The 21,559-nt window shown below is 45.4% G+C and overlaps 1 protein-coding gene across 1 annotated transcript in view; it reads left to right on the top strand.

Moving 5' to 3' along the window:
* Positions 1 to 21,559, top strand: part of MYL4 (myosin, light chain 4, alkali; atrial, embryonic) — a 37,568-nt gene that overhangs the window by 12,131 nt on the left and 3,878 nt on the right. The window contains exons 2-4 of the mRNA XM_010832376.1: positions 3,970 to 4,025; positions 11,754 to 11,910; positions 15,586 to 15,613. Coding sequence (XP_010830678.1) covers positions 3,970 to 4,025; positions 11,754 to 11,910; positions 15,586 to 15,613 — 241 coding nt within the window. The remainder of the gene's footprint in view (positions 1 to 3,969; positions 4,026 to 11,753; positions 11,911 to 15,585; positions 15,614 to 21,559) is intronic.

The following is a 21,559-nucleotide window of genomic DNA, read 5'->3' as shown; positions in this document are numbered from 1 at the left end:
GTTAACAGCTGAGGATTATGTGAATTGGAGAAGAGAGCAGGGGCTGGGGATGCAGCAAAGAGGCTCCTAGGGAGTGTAGGCAACTTCAGTTTCTATTATGGTAGGATCCTAGGTGGTTGATGGAAATGGAAATGGTTCTGAGTTACTCATTTATAGTGAGAAATATTCTTATCTAATTCCTTCTCCTTAGGGCATTAAGAGTCTAACCAGAAGGCAGCTTGATGAGTAAAGACTTTGAACCAAAAGAATGAATTGGATGATCTTACTGGCTATTATCTCCTTTTCCTCAGAAGGGGCATATGTGTCTGACTACTAGGTGGTGCGGTGGTGAAGAATCCGCCTGCCAATGCAGGAGACACAAGCGATGCGGTTCGATCCCTTGGTTGGGAAGATCCCCTGAAGTATGAGATGGCAACCCACTCCAGTATTCATGCCTGAAGAATTTAATGGACAGAGGAGCTTGGTGTGCTACAGTCCACGGGGTCTCAAAGAGTCAGATACGACTGGGCACACGTGCTAGACAAAAATTATCTGTATCATTTGGAGAGGACACCAACCAAATAATAGATTCTTTGTTTCTCCCTTTTCTAAGTTCTAGGAAGGCTTTCATTTTTCTCTAAATAAATTGCACAGCAATGGTTTAAACACAGACTTGATTGATTCCAGTCTTGAGTATACACCATAGTTGTCTTAAGTAGACGTTATTATTGTTTATCTGTTTCTGTGTCACAAATATGTGATTTGGGAGATGGGTGATTAGCTAGGTTTAAAACATACTGAGTTTGAAGTGCCTCTGGTGAGAAATGTCCAAAGGTCAATTGAAAATGTGAAGCTTGAACAATTTAGGAAGGAAACTGGGACTTGAGATATTTTTCAGGTAGGATTCTAAGTGGTTTCTTTTGGGGGGTTATGTTACACCTTATGAAACTTAGTGAGGCTATTTATCATTATATTAAAGCTGTATTGATTTATACATCTGTATCCTCTATATCAGAAGAAAAGGGGGGGGCTGGTGGCAGAGGATAAGATGGTTAGATAAGCATCACTGACTCAATGACATGAATTTGAGCAAACTCCAGGAGACAATGTAGGACAGGGGAGCTTGGCATGCTGCAGTCCATGAGGTTGCAAAGATTTGGACACGACTTAGCAACTGAGTAACAGCAGACAGTGAGCTCCCTGGGGCCAGGGATGCCCTCTTACTCATCTTAGTCAAAGTACCTGTCTACTGTGGGTGCTCATTAAGTGTTGAATGAGTAAATAAGAGTAGTCTGGATAAAGGAGATGAAGGAAACGAGGTTCAGTGACAACTTCAGTGTTGTAAGTACAGCTGAGATGGCCTCGAGGTATCTAAGACCACACAGATCTAGCCACAGACCAGTGGTCGATGAAGCTAGGGAGGAAGTCAGAATTCAAGAAGTAAAAGAAGAAACTGGTGTTGGTGTAAAGGGAAACTGAGAAAAGAGAATCATCTTTAGCACTGAAAGCACATGCTGAGAATAAGTGCCTGCTAGGAGTCTGAGTCGCTTCTTCCTTACTTAGAGCCATCCATACTCTGGGTGCCAGGCCAGCTCTTCCACTGATGCCTTCTTGCTTCCATGCTCCCCAGAGTGGGGGCTGCAGGCCTCCCCTAAAGGGAATCCCTATCAGCAATTTCAGCTCCTACCGTTGCTACAGACTAGTGTCCTAGCTTCTTGTCCCACGTCTGCCATGACTTACAGTGTGACCTTGGGCAAGTCATCCCCTTTCCTCTGGACCTCTAAAGTCCCTTGCAGCTGTCAGGATGTCTGGGAGAACACAGTTCGGATGACTGGTGAGAATTCCAACTTGCCCTTTGCTGCGTTTCTTCTATAAGTCGCCTTGCCAAACACCAGCTGTCCTGGACACTGCTTTTGGTCCTTAGGCTGACTCTCACCCACCTGTTTCTGGGCCCCTCCCGGCGGCCTTCTCCCGCAGTGCAGTTCACAGATGCGCCACTAGGCGGCACTGCTTTGACCTGCACAGAAATTAGCTTCAACCATTGAGGCCGACTATTGAGTAGTGAGGTCAAGTATATGTAGCATTTTCCATCTGACCTAGAATAGCCGAGGAAATGAAGTTTGAGAAAACGATTTAAGTGCTCTGAGAGCCGGTGCTACCGTACTCCTTGAAATTTTGATTTTAGGCTCCTTTCTACTTGTTTTCTGCTTTTACCTCAGGTGGTCTGGGCCTTAAGAGTCGCTGAGACTTCAGGTGACTCATTGCTTTTTTTCTCTTTCCTTGGTGGCAAGGAATCTATACAGAGGACAGGGTTAATCACTCTCCTTGACTTATAGCCTTCTTTCATCAAGGGTTCATATAAGGCCTCTTTGTTTAATCGATTATTTATTCCCTCTTATCTCATTACCCCTTCCATCTAAACTACACTCAGCATTACAACGTTAGGCAACCATCAGATATTTTTAATGTGTGTTTCTTTTATGTGTGTTCTTGAATAATAGGTAATGCTTCTAGTATTTTAAACTCTTTTATGTATTTTATTCCACCCACTGTACCCAAAATTGTATCTCAAGATGTAGTCAATATAAAAATTACTAATGAGATATATTACATTCTTTTTTGTCTTCAAAATCCACTGTGTTTTACAGTGTACCTCAATTTGGATGCTAAATTTTCATCAGAAATACTTGAACTGTTTTTAGACCATAAAATTCACAGTTGAAAACTAGATTCATGTACATGAGTTGTTCCAAGCATGCTTTAACATTTTCCAGTAACTGAATCAAATACCAAAAAAAATCACTTTCTTTTCATATCTGCATCCAAATTGACAAAATTGCTTCATTTTAGAATTGATTTAACTTTGAAGCAAAAGCATGTATCACTTTCAAAACTATGTCCAAGATAAGTACATTTACCAACTCTCCTGTCAATCAGTATTATTCACATGAAATTCAGAGAGATACTGCATAAATTGAAAAGCAACTCTGAAAGTGAAAAAGTAAAATGAAAGTGAAGTTGCTCAGTTGTGTCCAACCCTTTGCAACCCTGTGGACTGTAGCCCACCAAGTTCCTCCATCCATGGGATTCTCCAGGCAAGAATACTGGAGTGGGTTGCCATTTCCTTCTCCAGGGGATCTTCCCGACCCAGGGAACGAACCTGGGTCTCCTGCATTGCAGGCAGATGCTTTACCCTCTGAGTCACCAGGGAAGCCCAAGATATGTCCAAGATAAATAAATTTACCAATTTTCCTGTCAATCAGTATTATTCACATGAAATTCAAAGAGATATTGCATAAATTGAAAAGCAACTCTAAGATGTATTAATATCAACATTTAAACTTTCTTGTTGTTTTTGCAGCCAATTTACATAATACTATTGATTACAATGAAAATTTCCCACCTATTTATGTTATAAAACTTTTCACTAATTTGCACCATGAGAAATTTCAATTTTAGCATAAATTCTCATCTCTGTCTAGTTAATTTGCAAATAAGCATTTTCTTTCTTTGAAGCTTCACTTTAGCTCCTTTATAACCAATATGATATCAGTAAGATTGTATGCACATTTTTTTCCAATTTTAATTATTTTCTCTACTTCTTTTTTCTTATTGGAGTATAATTGCTTTACAATGTTGTGTTAGTTTTTGCTGTTCAACAGAGTGAATCAGATATATGTATACACATATCTACCTCCTCTTGAGCCTCGTTCCCATCCCAACCCACCCTACCCCATCCCAGCCATCGGGACCATCACAGAGCACTGAGCTGAGCTCCCTGTGCTACAAAGAAACTTCCCACTAGCTATCTGTTTTACACATGGTAGTGTATATATATATATGCCTATATTTTTTAATTTATAGAAGTGTTATCATGGCTTATATCTCACTCAGTTTCTCACTTATCACTATGTTTCTTTCGTGTGTGCATCTAACCCTTTGCTTCTAACTGCTACACACTCCTTCATGGTGCCTGTGCCTCTTACCCAGGGATTCCCAGTGACGGAGACCCAGATTGCTTCCAAGTCCTGCCACCACAAATCACGGTAGGGTGAATATCCTGTTCATGTCCGTTATGAGCTTATGTGAGGTTTTTTTTCGGATGTATACTTAGCTTGATTGCTCTTCTAACCACGAAGCACTACTGCTTCTATCCCTCATATTTCTTAGCTTTTCCGTTTCTTTGCCTTTCTTTTCTTCTTCTGGGATATATTCTCTTTCAGTTCCCTAATACATTTCCCAGCTGTGTCTGTTCTGCTAATTTTCAGGTCTACTGTGTGCTCAATTTTAGTTATTCATTTTTTATGCCTAACATTGCTTATTTTATTAAAATTGTTTTCCTTATTTCAACTATTATACTTTTCTATATGTGATATTTCTATTTGATTCTTCTTTATGTTTTTTCATTTCTGGTGTCATATTGGTAATATTTGCCTTTATCTGTTTTGAAAGTGAAAGTGTTAGTCGATCAGTCACATGCAATTCTTTGCGACCCCATGGACTGTAGCCCGCCAGGCTCCTCTGACCACAGAACTCTCCAGGCAACACTGGAGAGGGAAATCATTACCCTCTCTAGGGGATCTTCCTGAACGAGGGATAGAACCTGAGTCTCCTGCATCGCAGGCAGATCCTTTACTCTTTGAACCACCTTTAACATGTTTATTAACCTACTTTTAAAATCTTGGTCTGTCCTGGTCATCTTTCTACTTAAAGGACAATCTGTCATCAAGTGGGTTGTATCTATCTGAATTAGTTGTTCTCTTCACCTGTCTTGTTATTTTGCCCGTGGGTACATAGGTTGCTCTGTTCAACAATGTGTAACAGTGCCATTTAGCTCAGGGGGTGAGGGTCAGGGGTGAATGAGTCCTAGGACTGAGAACCCCAGGCATCAAAACTCCCAAGTCAGCCAGACCCAACCCCACAAAATAACTCCTCATGGCAGACATCACCCTTTGCCCTCCACCTCCCACGGGAGAAGCAACCTTAGGGGGAAGTGCTTCTTAGATTGCGATTCATTTGCTTGGAGAGTTGAAGGGATGCAGAGAGGAAACAATTGTCCAAAGTTCAGTTCCCCCTCCTGTTTTTTATTGGCTCCTCATAAGCACAGTGCATCTTCAATGCCCCAATGGTACCCTTACCAGCACCGGGATCAGTATTTTTTGTTTGTTTGTTTTACAGAATTTTGTTGGGGAATCATTGACATACAAGAATAGGCACATACATTAATTTGTACAGTTTGATAACTTTTGATATTTGTGTACACTCCCTAAACTAACGGCCAAATCAAAATAGAGCATTTATCTATCCATCCACTCTGAAAGTTTCCCGCAAAGTGATAGGTAGAAGGATAGATTTTAATGCTCCAGGGCACAAAAAGTTCATTGATAACTTTTTTATTTTTAAATATATTGCTTTTGAAGTATTTGATACTTAGAATATATGTAATGTTTATGTAAGTTATGAAGCATAAAACCAGTAACCATGAACCCATCTCCCACTTTAAGAATTATAACATAAAATAGCATTGATTTTAAAAAATGTTTTTATTGTAGTAAAAGTCACATAATATAAAACATATTATTTAAAAAAAAATTTATTGGTCTTAGTTGGGGCTCTCGGGCATCTCTCTGGTTGCGATGCGAGGGCTCTGGAGCATGTGGGTTCCCTAGTTGTCCAAATGCAGATAGAATCTTAATTTCTGGACCAGGGATTGAACCCATGTCCCCTGCATTGGAAGGTGGGTTCTTAACCACTAGACCACCAGAGAAGTCCTGAAAACACTATTTTAACCGTATTTAACATATAGTTCAGTGGCACTCACATTGTTGTGTGAACCAGCAGTTTGAATCCTGAAAGTGATGTCGCATCACTGTCCCAAGAAATTGCAGAGAAGAGTGATGAAAACCTCAGACACACTCTTTTTCTTTCTCTCATTCCACAGCCCTGCCTGGCCGCCTCCTGCCATAAACCAAAGCCACCGCTCACTCGCACCAGTTCAGAGTGGGGTCTCCCTCACCCGAGGAGTATCAATTTTCTTCATTTCTTGGTATTTTCTGTTTATAATTCTTCCACAGTTGACCTTGGTGGGGTGCACCAGTCATACTGGTTCAATCAAGTTTAAGGATTTTGAGCACTTGCTCTGAGCTAGGCACTGCTCTAAGCATTATCACCTGTATTAACTCATTTAATCCTCACAGTCACAGGTTATATTAGCAGCCCCATTTTACGGATGGGAAAACTGAAATATAAAGAAGTTAACTAAGGGGACTTCCCTGGTGGTCCAGTGGCTAAGACTCCGCGCTCCCAATACAGGGGCTTGGGCTTGATCCCTGGTCAGGGGACTAGATCCCACACGCACAACTAAGAGTTCTCATGCCACAGCTAAAGATCCTGCATGTTGCAACTTAAAAAAAAAATCCCACAGGCTTCAAGAAAGATAGAAGGTCCTATGTGTCGCAACTAACATCTGATACAGCCAAATAAATAAAATAAGTTAACTAGTTGTCTGCTGCTGCTGCTAAGTCGCTTTAGTTGAGTCCGACTCTGTGCGACCCCACAGACGGCAGCCCACCAGGCTCCCCCGTCCCTGGGATTCTCCAGGCAAGAACACTGGAGTGGGTTGCCATTTCCTTCTCCAATGCATGAAAGTGAAAAGTGAAAGGGAAGTCGCTTAGTCGTGTCGGACTCTTAGCGACCCCATGGACTTCAGCCTACCGGGCTCCTCCATCCATGGGATTTTCCAGGCAAGAGTACTGGAGTGGGGTGCCATTGCCTTCTCTGAACTAGTTGTCTAATTGGCAAATTAATCAGGACTCTGACCCAGGACTCTAACTCCTGACTGGGTCCTTGCGGCAGAGCCTGGCTTGTCCAGTGCCCTCTATGGGGACAGATAAAAGCAGTGTTGGCCAGGGATTGCCCCATGATGTCCAGCTGATGAGACACTGGCCAGAAGAGAGGAGGGGCTGGTGACAAGAACAAGGCATTAACAGCCAGGCCTGTTGTCAGCAGCGTTTGATCCCAGGCAGGAGGCTCTAACTGATCTCTCTCAGGGCAGGACACAGACGCTGGTGGTCAGAGGCAAAGGGAGGAGGATGTGTGAGTGTGTGTCAGCCCAGCCCAGTCGGTCCCGGTGGTCTCCGTCCCGCCCTGTGCATTTGTCCAGATTCGACATGTGGTGTAAGCTGATTGGTGTGAACTGTTCTGCGTTTTCCATCTCCTCCTTCTGGTGGCAGCATGTGAGTGGCTGGACCCACTCTGGCTGGGGACCATGCGATGACTCCCCGGAGGCCGTAGTCAGGCTGCCGGTTCTTGCTACCTCTTCTTTCCTTTGCTTTGATTGGTCAACACATATTGAAGGATAAAACCCCGCCATAGGCCCCCTGAAGGGAACTCTCAGGAGTGTGTGTGCGCTTAATGGTGTCTTACTCTTTGGAATCCCATGGACTGTAGCCTGCCAGGCTGTTCTGTCCATGGGGTTCTCCAGGCAAGAATACTGGAGTGGGTTGCTATACCTTCCTCTAGGGGATCTTCCCAACCCAGGGATCTAACCCACATCTTCTCCGTTTCCTGGAAGGTGGATTCTTTAAGCCTTAAGGGTACTTTATGTGGATGAAATTGGAAGCAAATGTCAGTGACTGTGAGGCAGAATGAGGACCATAAGAAAGTGGAACCTCTGATCCAGTTCCTGGGGTGTCATGAACTGTGGGCATCACTGAGTTTGAGTAATAACAAGGCTAGTGTCGGGTATCTTGACTCCTGATGTGTGTTTCTTCCTGGGAAACCATAGCTCCCCTCTGGTCACTTCTGAAGTGCTAGCCACTTTGTTTTTAGCTGGGGTTGCTTAAAGAGAGTCAGAAATTGATTTGAGGAGCATCTCCTTCCCCACTGGGGTTTCAGGCAGGCAGGTTCCTCATCTGAATGTCGCTCACAGGCAGGCTGCCTAGCCCCAGGGAGCTGCTACATGCTTTCTGAGCCACAAATATTTTACTCTGTGGGTACCCAACGGCTGCCCTTCCCCTCTCCCGTTCCCTTCCACCTCCTTCTAGTTCCTAAACCCACCCCTTACAATCTCGTTAGCCACTGCCACCTTAGTCATCCCTCGCTCCTGTGGGCCCCTCTCCTGGCTGTCTTTTTGGGAAACCTGAGATGCCAGAGCCCACCCCTAGCTTCCTCGGCCTCAGAAAGCAAAGTGAAATTGACAACTCTTGTTTCCTCTGTGCCAGAGATGGTTTGTGGTGCCTAACTATTATTTCATACAAATCTCACAACAGCTTGAGAAGAAAATGTTTACTGTTGAGGATCCTGAGGGTGCTGGGCCCAAGATTTAGAAATGGCAAAATCAGGATTCAGACCTGTGCTTGTCTGCCTCCAAAGCCCACGCCTTTTCTGTGTTTCCAGATCCCCCAGCCCGATTCAGCGTTCTCAGCTTTCTAACCTCAGAGCTCTGTTCCCAAGCAGGTTGGACACTTTGTTTTGCCTTAGAATTGAAAGCAATTAAAAAAAATTTTTTTAAGAATAAATAAAAGAGGAGAAAGAAGAAAAAGAAAGGAAAAGACAGCTTTCCAGCTGCCTGTCTTTAGGCGATCATACTTCTTCCCAGAATGATTAGAATAACTTGTTCTTCTATTCAACTGGTTATTTTTAAACTTTTAAACCATTGAACTATATCCTAGGAAATGACTGTGGGGCCTCCAGCATATAAACACACAGGAGTCATACTGATTGAAGTGGCAGGGGTATGTCCCTTACAGCCGGAAGCAAGTTAAGGAAGCCTTACATATCTGTTGACCACTGAAAGCTCCTGATTATCTCTCATTTTAGAGATAAGGAAGCTGGGGCCCAGACGGGGAAGTGGCTGGCAGTTAGGACTAGTAACTTCCGGCTCTTGTAGCTTCTGGCCTGCAGCTTTCTTTCTTTCTAATAATTTTTATGTATGTATCTGTTTTTGGTTGTACTGGGTCTTTGCTGCTGTGCAGGCTTTCTCTAGTTGCGACAAGCGGGGTGTACTCTTTGTTGTGGTGAGCTGGTTTCTCACTGCGGTGGCTTCTCTTGTTGTGGAGCATGGGCTCTAGAGCTTGGGGACTTCATGGCTCCCGGGCTCTAGAGCACAGGCTCAGTAGTTGTGGCTGTGTTGCTCCAGGGCATTTGGGGTCCTCTCGGACCAGGGGTCGAACCTATTCTCCTGAATTGGCAGGCAGACTCCCGTCCTCCACTGCGCCATCAGGGAAGTCCCTGGCCTGCCGCTTTCTACAGTGTGGCTCTCTCTGCACCTCGTCCAGGAAGGGAATGTGAGTAGGGTCAGAGAGAGACAGAGAGTCTGGGCTTCCTCCTCCCTCCTTCCTCATCACCAACAACCTGAGCTCCCAACACCCTTGGAGGAGGTAGTCAGGGAGAGGACAGCTGGGGAGTACTAAAGGGTGCCAGCAGGTGACAAGGAGTCAGAAGGAAGATAGAAGGCAGAAGCGGTGGGGGGAGGAGAAAAGAGCCAAGGAGCTGCCATGCCAGCCCAGGACAGGACTGGCCTAGGGTTTGGGCCCTGGTCTTGCTCTAGGATCCCTTGGATGAGTCCTGGTCCCCTTTCCTGCCTCAGTATCTCTCTCTTTTTTTTTTTTAAATATGTACTTATCTATTTGGCTGTGTGGGGTCTCAGTGTGGCACAGGGCCTCTCTAGTTGGGGCATCAGGCTCAGTAGTTGTGGCACGGGCTTAGTTGCTTCACAGCACATAGGATCTTAGTTCCCAAGCAGGGATAGAGCCCACATGCCCTGCCTTGCAAGGCAGATTCTTATCCACTGGACCACCAGGGAAGTCCCCTGCCTGTTTTCATTGGAGGCTTCTCTGCTTACCGAGGGAGGGAGCACGTACAGGGTACAAGAGGGGCAGGTAGTGTAGGAGCACCACTAGACACAGGGAGCTGGGAACGGCTGAAGGTCTCATGGTAGCTCTGACGTTTCCTGGGCCTCAGGTTCCTCGTCAAACCAGGAGGGATGAGACAATCTCTAAGGGCCCTTTAGACTCTGATGATGTGGGACCTGGAGCCTATGCTGAGGGAACCCAGAGAACGGGCAGATGTGGACTCTGGAGGACCAGGTGTTAGGTGCTCTAGAAGTCTTGTTTTATAGGAAAGGAAACCAGACCTAGAAAGGCTCTGACTCTTCTGCTTCTCTCAGCTTTACTTCTCTTCATCCTCTGAGCTATAGAGCTGTGCAATTCTGTGCAGTGGATAAGCTTTTTTATCATTGTTTTTCTGAGCTTTTTTTTTTTTTTTTTAATAAAAACAGTACATGCTTGTAAAAATTTCCATGAATACAGGAAGTGAAAAAACTAAAAAACTGAAAATTGCTGTCATCCTCCTGCCCTTACCCTTCAAGTCCCCAGGGGTGTCTCCTGTTGACAGTTTGGTGTGTATTCTTCCTGACCTTTCTGATGAGCCACACACATACATGTCCCCCACTCTATGGGGTTATAGTATCAATTATTCAAGCACAAGTCTTCCCACGTGGCACAGTGGTAAAGAATCAGCCTGCCAATTCAGGAGACTCTGGTTTAATCCCAGGATCGGGAAGATCCCCTGGAGTAGGAAATGGCAACTCACTCCAATATTCTTGCCTGGGAAATTCCATGGACAGAGGAGCCTGGTAGGCTACAGTCTGGGTTGCAAAGAGTTGGACACAGCTGAGCATTCATGCACTGCATTCAAGCATAAACTTTAGAATCAAATACACCTTTGTCCTAATCCTAGTTTATAGCTCATTAGCTGAATGGCCTTGCTATTTGACTAGTTTTAGTCTCATTCTCCTCATGTACAAAATGGGAGTAATAATAATATCTACCTTATAGGATTGTAGTGAAGATTTAAGGAAATTTTGTATGAATGACAGTTAACTACAAGTGCCTGATACCTAGTAAGCACTATGCACGCGCACGCACACACACACACACACACACACACACCCACCCAGGGGGCACAGAGTGAGTTACAGGTATAGTAAAAATGAGACTCAAGTTTTCTGACCTCTAGTCTCATTGACTTTCAGCCGAACTGTCTGCTTCTCACTCTGGCCCTGCTGGGCACAATTTACATGCTCCATTTTTGTTGAATGAATGAAGCTGTAGGGGGTGAACCCAGGAATCTGAGGTCTGCGGGAGTTCCTGGGGAGCCAGCTCTGAGAGATGGAGGGTTTTACCCTGTGGATTGGGAGGGTGTGAGACAGTGCCGGTTGGCTGGACCAGCTGCTGCTCTGGTGCTGCAGGCAGGAGTTTAAACTCAGGGCAGAGCCGAGGCCCCAGAGTGGCTCTCGGCTTAAAGGATCTTGGCTTAAAAGGAATGTGCAGTGGGCTGCCTCTGCTCAGGAGGGGCTAAAAAAAGCCTGGCCCTCCCCTGGGCTTTGTGTGAGGGTTATCAGCTGCTCAAGTCAGCTCATCTCTCTGGCTGGACTCTGGCATTTTTGAGAGGCTCTGTTTCCCTGGCCCCTCTGGGTGTCCACCAATTGACAGGAAGGGGTCAGCCTTCCTGTCCCTGAGGTGGAGGCCGTGGGGAGTGTGAAGTGTGGGGGGAAGGGCCGGGGGAGGGGGCTGGTAGCCCCAAACCTGGTGACAATACACAGTTGTCAGCTGTACCCTGCTGGTGTTTCTTCCTTTTATAGTCAGCAGCAGTTGCTCTTGCTCTCACCCAGCCCCTCTCTGGGGGCTCCTGCCCAGGATAAAAGGGGCAGGAGGCGGCCCAGGCTCCCATCTCATCTCCCTGGCGCTCCACATCTCTTGATTCCTTCCTAGGTCCCACCTCCTCGGAAGAGCCCAACAGGACAACATGCCTCCCAAGAAGCCTGAGCCTAAGAAGGAGGTGGCCAAGCCAGCCACAGCCCCGGCCGCATCTCCTGCCCCACCTCCTGAGCCCCTCAAGGAACCTGCCTTTGACCCCAAGAGTGTAAAGGTGAGTGAGCCTCAGCCACTGGGATGGGGGTGGGGGTGACATTCAGGGTTCTCTTGGCCCTGGAGCTCAGAGATCTGCTTCATGGAGGCTGGACTGGGGTGAGGGCTGAGGTGTCTGCGCCCACGATCATAGTCCCAGGGGTGATGGAGAACGTGCTGGGGAGCGCTCTTTTGGTTGGTAGGCTGTTCTTTTTCCTCAAGAACAGCTTTCTGCCCTGACTGAGGAAGCCCTGCTCTGTTATCCCACATTTGCTCGGTAAAGTCGGAAATGGCAGGGAGGCACAACCAACCAACCACCCAAACTATTTTTCAGGCACCACAGTGAAGAAAAAAGACTGTGTGATATCTTTAAGCGAAAAGACGCAGAACAATCACTTCCGGTTTATTGCAGAGTAGGTGATGTCAATAGCGAGGGAGCATGATTTCTGTGTGCTGGGGACTGGGAAAGGCTTCACTTGCAAAGACCCTTGCAGTGGATGGGTGGTGGGGGCAAGGAGACCCTAGGTAAGGTGAGAAGAGCCAGCTTGCCTCTCCTTTTCCCTACCCAGGTGGACCCCTCCTGCCTGTGGGTTCTAGAATCATTCAGCGTTTCTCTTCCTCCTTCACTTGGAGCCTTCACTTCACAAGAGGTGTTGAGAGTTTTGGAGGTTGCATCGCTTGACAGGCCGTCAGTTGTGGCCCAATGGTCAGGAGGCTGGGGTGTTCAACCCTCAGCCCGTCTATAGTCTCTTTTCTTCCTCATCTGTGCCCTTACCCTGGGCTCCTGCGTGGAGTATGCAGTGGTCCGACCCATCCCAGTCTGAGACCCTCTGTCTCAGCAGGTGTGGGGGCTGGGCCAGGCTTCCTTGGCTGCCCCAGCCCTGTTCCCTCTCTGCCCCGCCCTGCTCCCCTCACACTGGAAGGCTCCTCTCCTTGGAGCTGGTATAGACCCTGCCTGCTGATTCAGTCATTTTAGGCCTCTCAGCTATCTGGCCCAGCTGCTTAAGGAATGGAACTGGGAAGGGATGAGCCAAGGAAGGAGGGGCTCAGAGCCCCCTGGAGACTCAAGCAGTTTAAAGCATCAGCGCCAGAATGTAAGAGGTCAAGTGGCTACTGGTATGAAAAGCTATTAATAACTGGTTGGGAATGGTGGGCCCTTGGGGATCTCAGCCTCAGGGCAGAGCTGGGGGGTTGGTGAGTTATCAGATCAAAATTACAGCTCAGGGCCTGGTTCTATGACAAAGAGGCCAGGAAACTAGCCTCCAGAACTCTAACTGGATGACACTTGTTGGCTCTCCCAGCGTTCTTCCGAGTGTCCACAGCCCTGGGGGACCTGCCACCGTGCCCAGAACCATAGGGTTAACCTATGGTCATTCCAGTAAGGGAGGAGTTAAGCAGACCTGGCTTGGCCAAGAGATGGAGGCAGTTTCCCCACCACTGGGCTTGGTTATGGGACACTCTGGGGAAACTGAGGCAAAGGAAAAGACCTTGAAAGTGCCCGAAGCTTTTCTAGGTCATACACCACTCCCTCTGTGAGCAGAGCCTAGCAAGAAAAGCTGACTATCTCCCCTTTTAGGAAACCTGTATTTCTGATTAGTTCTGATAACGTACTGTTCCTGTGGGTCAACCTAGTCTGGACAAGAGCTGCCTGCTGGTATCAGTGGAGTGCCTTCTCTTTGGCCTATCACTTCCCCTCCAGCACCCACCTTTCCCAATTTCTTGCCTCTGGTTGCAATTGTCTTCTCCAAGTCTGGGTCTTCCAGTTCTAGGAGTTGTTGAAATTGCTTTAAAGTGGAAAAAAAATTAGGTATCTTTCACGAGGGTCATTTCCCCTCTAATACTTACCCAGTTCCTTTGCTTAGAAGGTTCTTTGCTCAAAGACAGAGCAAAAGTATAAATGAAATAAACAGACAAAGACAAATACTTCGTGGTAGAACATGCCTGTGGGATTTAAATAAAAATAAAAAGTCAAACTGTAGAAACAGAGAGTAGAAAAGTTGTTGCCAGGGGCCGGTCTGAGGATCTAATGTAAAACATGGTGACTACGATCAGTAATACTGTATTGTATAATTGAAATTTGCTAACAGAGTAGAGGGCTTCCCAGGTAGCACTAGTGGTAAAGAACCTACCTGCCAACGCGGGGGACATGAGAGACACTGGTTTGATCCCTGGGTCGGGAAGATCCCCTGGAGAAGGGAAAGGCAATCCACTCCAGTGTTCTTGCCTGGAAAATTTCATAGACAGAGGAGTCTGGCGGGCTACAGTTCATGGGGTCACAAAGAGTCAGACGTGACTGAAGTGACTTAGCACAGCACAACAGAGTAGAACCTAAGTGTTCTCACAAAAATAAAATAGAGAATAAATAAATAAGGTGACACATTATCAGTTAACACATGGGAGGAATTCTTTCACAATGTATACATATATTAAATCATCACAGTGTACACTTTCAATATCTTACATTTTGTCAATTATACCTCAATAAAGTAGAAAAAATTTTTAAAAAAGATAAAGCAAAAGTAAACTTAAGTCCAATGTGTGTGGTTATGACTATATATTCTGATGTTATGTTTTTATATTAATATTTCTTACACGTTTACTCCTGGGACTTAAAGCATTGCAAAGTAAGGCAAATGGCACCGTTCCTCAGAGGGTTCATTCAAGGCATCCTTTGCCCCATTTGGGGGGTTTCTTTAGCTTTCTGGCCACCGTCACCTACACCTCTGGCAAAGTCCGTCCTGGGCATGGCCAGTTGCTTTCCCCACACAGTGTAACCTTTTTCCTGCTCTCCTAGCTCATTCTGGCCACCTTCAGGGGTTCTCATTAGTGACGTCAGCTTTGGATGGGCACAGAGCAGCAGAACCAGAACTAGGAAGAAGAAGAAGATGCTCCAGGATTGGTCTCCACCACCAGTGGAGGGCGGATTTGAGGGGGTGGTGGTGGATAAAGACCATGAAGTAACACGCGAGATGCTAAATTAAAATGATGACTCATGCTTGTTCATTGTCATTCATCTTCAGAGCTTTCCACCTTCTGCTTTTATACTCAGATTTGAACTGAGGGGAAGAAAATCCAAAATTTACTCCTTGCAACAAATAGTTTTTGAGTACCTACTCTGTGTCAGGTTTTTTCTTTCCAATTCCCTCCCCGGTGGGGACCCAGCTTTTAAGGAGCCACGGTACATGTAAAGGCATGACTGGAAAACAGGAAGCATCCTGGGCTCGCTCACACTAGGCTTCCCTGCAGGGTGCCTGGGAGGGATGTGTGCTGAAGGAGGGGCTGGAGTGGAAGGGGGTGAGGGAAGGCTTCTTGAAGGAGGTAGATTGAAAGTCAGTGTCAAGTAGAAAGGGGAGAAACCATTTACAGTGGCTAGGATGGAATTTACATTTGATCCAAAGGAATTATAATAAGGAGTTGTGTGGGCTCCAGAGTTATTCAGAGCACTTCTCTTTCCCTCTCACTTGGAGCCATCACTTCATAAGTGGTGTTGAGAGAGCTTTGGAGGCTGCAGTATTTGATAGGCTGTCAGTTGTGGCTTGGTCGTCAGGAGGCCAGTGTCTGACTGTCAGCCCATAATCTCCTTCCCTCCTCATCTGGGTCTATGGCAGGTGACCCAGCATCCCCGGAAGCTGTTTCTGCTTCTCACTGGAAGCCGTTAGCAGTCCCAGCCCTCATTCCTCTGTGTTTCTCTCCACAGATAGACTTCACTGCTGACCAGATCGAAGGTGAGTACTAATAACTCCAACACCCCCTCCACACCCTCTCTGTTGTGACTCCTGGGGATGGGGTTGTCATGATCACCATAATAGTAATCATCAGTGTCACTGTCATCACCATCATCGCTATTGTCACCATCACCACCACCACCATCATCATCACCATCATTTCATCACCATCATCACTATCGTCACCATCACCACCATCACCATCACCACCACCACCATCATCATCACCACTAGCATCACCATCATCACCACCATCACCATCACCATCATTTCATCACCATCATCACTATCGTCACCATCACCACCATCACCATCATCACCACCATCACCATCACCACCACCACCATCATCACCACTAGCATCACCATCATCACCACCACCACCAACATCATCACCACTAGCATCACCATCATCACCACCATCACCATCATTTCATCACCATCATCACTATTGTCACCATCACCACCATCACCACCACCACCATCATCACCACTAGCATCACCATCATCACCACCACCACCATCATCATCACCACCACCATCACCATCATCACCACCATCACCATCACCATCATTTCATCACCATCATCAGTGCAAACCTGTATTTGAGTCAGGGTACACAAAGGCATGACGGGAAACAGTTATGCAAAATAGCAAGTATAGGGAATTCCCTGGTGGCCTCATGGTTAGGATTCTGGGCTTTCACTGTCAGGGTTCAATCCCTTGTCAGGGAACTGAGATCCCCAGTGCGGCCAAAAAAACAATCCAAAAAACAAACAAAAATGCCACCACAAACAAACAAACAAAAACAAAACAGCACGTATGGGTTTGCTCTTTTTTGACTGTTCTTACTTAAGCACTTTATATGCGTTAATTTATTTAATTCTTACCACAACCCTATGAGGTAGGGACTATCACCACCCCACTTTACAGGTGATAAAACCGAGGCACAAAGAGGTTGGATGGTCTGCTCAGTCTCACACAGATAGTTGGTGGTAGAGCCAGGATTCCAACTAAGGCAATCTGATTCCAGACTTGAGTTCTGAACAGCTCTGCCAGACAGCCTGGAACATAACAGATGCATAGCAAAAAAAGTTTTTTTTTCTTTTCTCTACACTAAAATCCAAGATATTTAAAAGCCATCATTTCTGTTCCTGTTATTGAAAAGCCCTCCTTAGGCTACCAGCTCTCTCCCTCTGCATCATGAAGTCTGCCAAGACGCTCAACCCCCTAATGGTGGCACCCCAGCGGTGTCTTGGGGGGGACCCTAGTCCACCTGTGGTCTCCATCAACTCTTCTCTATCTTTGATGAAGACAATTTGTTTTCTCAATGTTATATAAATATTATTAAGTGTAGCTTCTAGGCAAGTCCCTCAGCCCTTCTTTTGTAGGATTCTGGTGTTTTGAGAACGAAATGTTTCATCATGTGATGTCTACTTTAGAGCCTCACCCTCACTGCAATTTATCCCTCTGTTTCCCCCATCAAATCACTCTTGGACAGAAAATCATATGAACTGGAAGGGACCTTGATTTTAAGCACTGGCTATGTTTGAAAAATTAAACTAACACAAGCACGTGATGAAAATTAGTATACTACTTAAAAATAAGTAATGAAAATAAAAATATTTTCCCCTCGCTTTCCTTTCATGCTGATCTGCTCTCCCCAAAACAATCATTGTTAACAGGTCTATGTATCCCTTGATAAAAATATATCATGTTATACCAGTACATATGTAAGTATGTGTAAAGTTTACACAGATTGAGTCCTAGGGTACATACTGTCCTGCATCTTTCATTTAATATGCATTTGGGTTCAACAATATATAACACAGTATATATTATTTAATAATCTATTTAAATGTTTTTTTATATTTAACACAAAAACAGTTCTACCTCATTCTTTTAAAACATTGTATAGATTCTCACATGTTGATACACTTTTTAATCCAATTAGTTCATATTACTAGACCTTCAGATTATCCCCAGCTGGGGGAAAAATCATTATGCTTTCCCCAGGAGACTTTCCTAGCAATGAGTCAAAGTATATGTGCATTTTATTTTTTTTATTCTTAAAAATTAATTAATTAGGCTGCCTTGGGTCTCTGGGGCACACATAGTCTTCACCATGTGATGCAGGAGCTTATGTGACAGCTCACAGACTCTCTAGCTGTGGAGAGTCGGCTTAGCTGCTCCTTCGCATATGGGATCTTGGGGCTTCCCAGATGGCGCTAGTGGTAAAGAACTCGCCTGCCAACGCGAGAGACATAAGAGACGCTGGTTGGATCCCTGGGTCGGGAAGATTCCCCCGGAGAAGGAAATGGCAACTCACTCCAGTATTCTTGCCTGGAGAATCCTGTGGACAGGGAAGCCTGGTGGGCTACAGTTCACAGGGTCGCAGAGTCGGACACGACTGAGTGACTAAGCACACACATATGGGATCTTAGTTTCCTGACAGGGATGGAACCGGCATCCTGCATTGCAAGGCAGATTCTTAACCACTGGACCACCAGGGAGGTGTCAAGTCTATGTGCATTTAAAATTGTAATAGTTATTGTCAAGTTTCCCCTCCCAAAAAGCCAGTTACTCACAAAAGGGGCGTGATGATGGCAGATGCATTTTGAATCTAGTGAACTAAATCTGACTCCATTTTTGTATTATTCTGTTGACAATCACTTTCTGTCAATAGTCTGGAGTGCTGTGAAATTCTTAAAATTAATTTTAATGCATTTTAGTTACATATTATGGACTTCCCAGGTGGCTCAGTGGTAAAGAATCTGCTTGCCAATGTAGGAGACGCGGGTTCGATCCCTGGGTCAGGAAGATCCCCTGGAAATGGAAATGGCATCCCACTCCAGTATTCTTGCCCGGGAAATCCCATGAACAGAGGAGCCTGGCAGGCTACAGTCCATGGGGTTGCAAAAGAGTCAGAAATTACTTCGTGACTAAAGAGTAACAGCAAGCTAAATTTATACTCATTGTAAATACAAACACAGTGATATGCAGGAAGACTAGAAAATCAGTGATAAACATTTTTCATTTCCCAAGTGAGAATCCTGGTCAAAGCCAACTGGGACAGCTAGCTGCCTCTTTTCTCCGTGAAGATTTTCAGGGCTGGGGCTTAGCTGATTCCAGGCTTTCATCCCTCTGACTTCAAAGGCATTGTTCCTTAGGTTGGATTAGAATTGTTTCTGTTTTGATCTTGCTCCCATCTCTTCCTTTGCTCCTTGGTCAAGCTGAAGATGATTTTCTTCTGTTTTGCTGGAAGAAGCTGAAGATGATTTTCTTCTGTTTTGCTGGAAGAACACTATTTGGAACCAGGAGACTTGGCTATTAGCCCTAAATCTGCCACTGGTGACCCTGAGACTTAGGGCAAGTCACTTCTTTAAACCTGAATTTTCTCTTCTGCAAAGTGAAGGTATTCGATTCTCTCCAATTCAGAAATTCTGTGATTCTTTTGAGCGTTCTCTAGATAACCTCCATCTATTTGAGATAGTCATCAAATCCTTTCTTAGCTTTGTAATCTCCGGGTGATATAACCCCAAATTCTTTTATGTTTTTTTTTTTTTCTCATAGGAGCTAGTTTCTAACTCCTGACTTCCTTCTCTGGTCTCTCTCCAGATTTCCATATCCCTTTGGAAAGGTATCAGCATTGCTCATTGCTCTAGCAGGCAGCTCGCTACTATAGAACTTTGAGAAAAAGTTTCTTCAGAGACCATGAATGTCATCTCTCATATACGTTGAGATCACTGGGCTAGTTTTCCCCCTAGTTGCCATCCTAGACTTCAGTGTTGGGTTTTTATGTGTGCGCCAGCCTTCCCAGCAGGCAGGAACATTCACTGGGACAACAGGCCACTTCCTCCTCCTCTCTCCTCACTTGTTTTCCCTAATAGTTGGCTGGAAGTCACATCTGCAGTGGCCTATAAATGAGGATAGTAATATCTATAGTATAAAGTTTTTGTAAATATAGATGGGGTAATTCATGCAAAGTTATCAACTCAGAGGCTGGCCCATGACAAGTGCTCAAACCATAGGTCATCATTCTTATTCTTGTTCAATCTTCCTGTTAAACATCATTCTTTTATGTGGAGACTGCATCTTTAAGTTTGCCCTCGCTCTTCTGAATGAGTTAGGAGATCCAAAAGCCTGAGTGCAGATTCAACTACTGTATTTATCGGACAATGAATTTGTGCCAGAAGCCATGCTAATAGCTTTACATGTTAAGAATTTAATTCTTCTAACAAAGCTGTGAGGTTGGTGCTATTCCTTTTGACAGAGGAGGAAACCAAGGTTCAGTGAGGTTATGTGGCTTGGCTAAGATCACAAAGTTAAGTGTTAAAATTGGGATTAAAGTCAGTGAGAGATTACTAACAACAGTATTGTTGGGGAAATGACAGAGTTAAGATTTTTTTACATGCGCTATTGTATTTTATTTGAATGTAATTTAAGGATCCTATGAGGTAGGTGCCATTTATAAAAGAAGAGGTTTATAGAGGTTAAATATTTACTTGCCCAAGGTCACATAGCTAGTAAGCAATGGAAATGGAATTTGAGCTCAATTATTTAGTAATTTGAAAGACATGCGGTTTTATCTCTTTGAAATTCATACAAAGCCTAATAAAGAGCTGCAGGTAAACATCTTGGGGAACCTGTTTTGATCTGTGGAATGATTTGTAAATAATCCATATGCGGCCTCTAAGGAAGTAAGTGTTTCTAAAGTACTTAGGATTAAAAGCAGCTTTTCTCCTAAGTAGTTCACACATTCTTCTCAGGTTTATATTGTTAATCCACTTTGTAAACCGCTTCTTCATGGGTAGCACAAGGGTACTTCAATGCCATACCCAGTCCAAATTGTCCCCGGTAATGAGCTGGTTGAACCCAAATTGATGAGGAATTAGGTTGTTTGCAAAGGGCCCAGGAGTGCCTTCATTCAGCCTGGTGCCCTGGACTCCTGTACTGGTATCTTCTGGGAGTCTGGCTTCAGAACTAGAAATATAATAATAACCACTTGCCTGCTTCCCTGGTGGCACTGGTGGTAAAGAATCCATCTGCCAATGCAGGAGATGCAAGAGACGTGGGTTTGATCCCTGGATTGGGAAGATCCCCCAGAGAAGGGCATGGCAACCCACTCCAGTATTCTTGACTGGGAAATCCCATAGACAGAGGAGACTGTCCATGGGGTTGCAAAGAATTGAATGTGATTGACCCCACACGCACGTGTGCACACACACACATACACAGTTAGCTAAGTCACTTACCACGTGCTAGACACCATGCTTGGGGGGCTTTGTCATCCCCCCCGCAACCCCAACAGGTGCACACTGTCATTCCACCTTAGAGCTGAGAGACAGAGGGCCCACGGAAGTTGGGAGTTTGCCCGAGGCCACCTGTGGGTCAGTGGCAGAGCTGGGGTGGGTTGACTATCCAACCTTGCCACCTTGTCCGGCCTGAGAGCTCCCTTTCAGCCTGGGACAGGCATTACTGTTATTGGCTGACTTCTGAACGGGTCTTATCCCTTTGCAAAGTGGCTCCACACACTGCTCCCTCCTTTGGCACTCAACTGGGAGGGTCAGGTGAGGACTGACTCTTGGTGTGTTTGCTTAAGGAAACTGAGACCCAGCCCAGCTTATTCCACATTGGTTGGCAGAGCCAGGAGGGGAACCCAGGAGTCCTGACTCCTGATCCAGTGCTCTTTTTACTTCCCTGCTTTTTTTTCACTGTCAGGCACCTCACCTGCAGAGGGAAAGATGAGTGGATGGGAAGGGTAGAGGAGGGGAGACGTCAAATGATGTGACAAGTGGTTCCTGGAAGAGATCCCAGGCCCAATGCTGGAACAGGTCATGGGGGCTCCAGGACAGTGCTTTAGTTGTCAAAGATGGGGTGGGCATGGGTTCCAGGGAGGGGCTGGCGTGCTGGCTGTAGAGAAATATTTTATCAACTCCATTGACCT

The sequence above is a fragment of the Bison bison genome, unplaced genomic scaffold, assembly GCF_000754665.1.
Source record: "Bison bison bison isolate TAMUID 2011002044 unplaced genomic scaffold, Bison_UMD1.0 scf7180017861046, whole genome shotgun sequence".
Lineage (NCBI taxonomy): Eukaryota > Metazoa > Chordata > Mammalia > Artiodactyla > Bovidae > Bison > Bison bison.
The sequence above is the reverse complement of the archived record's forward strand: the minus strand, read 5'-3'. Positions and strand labels throughout refer to the sequence as shown.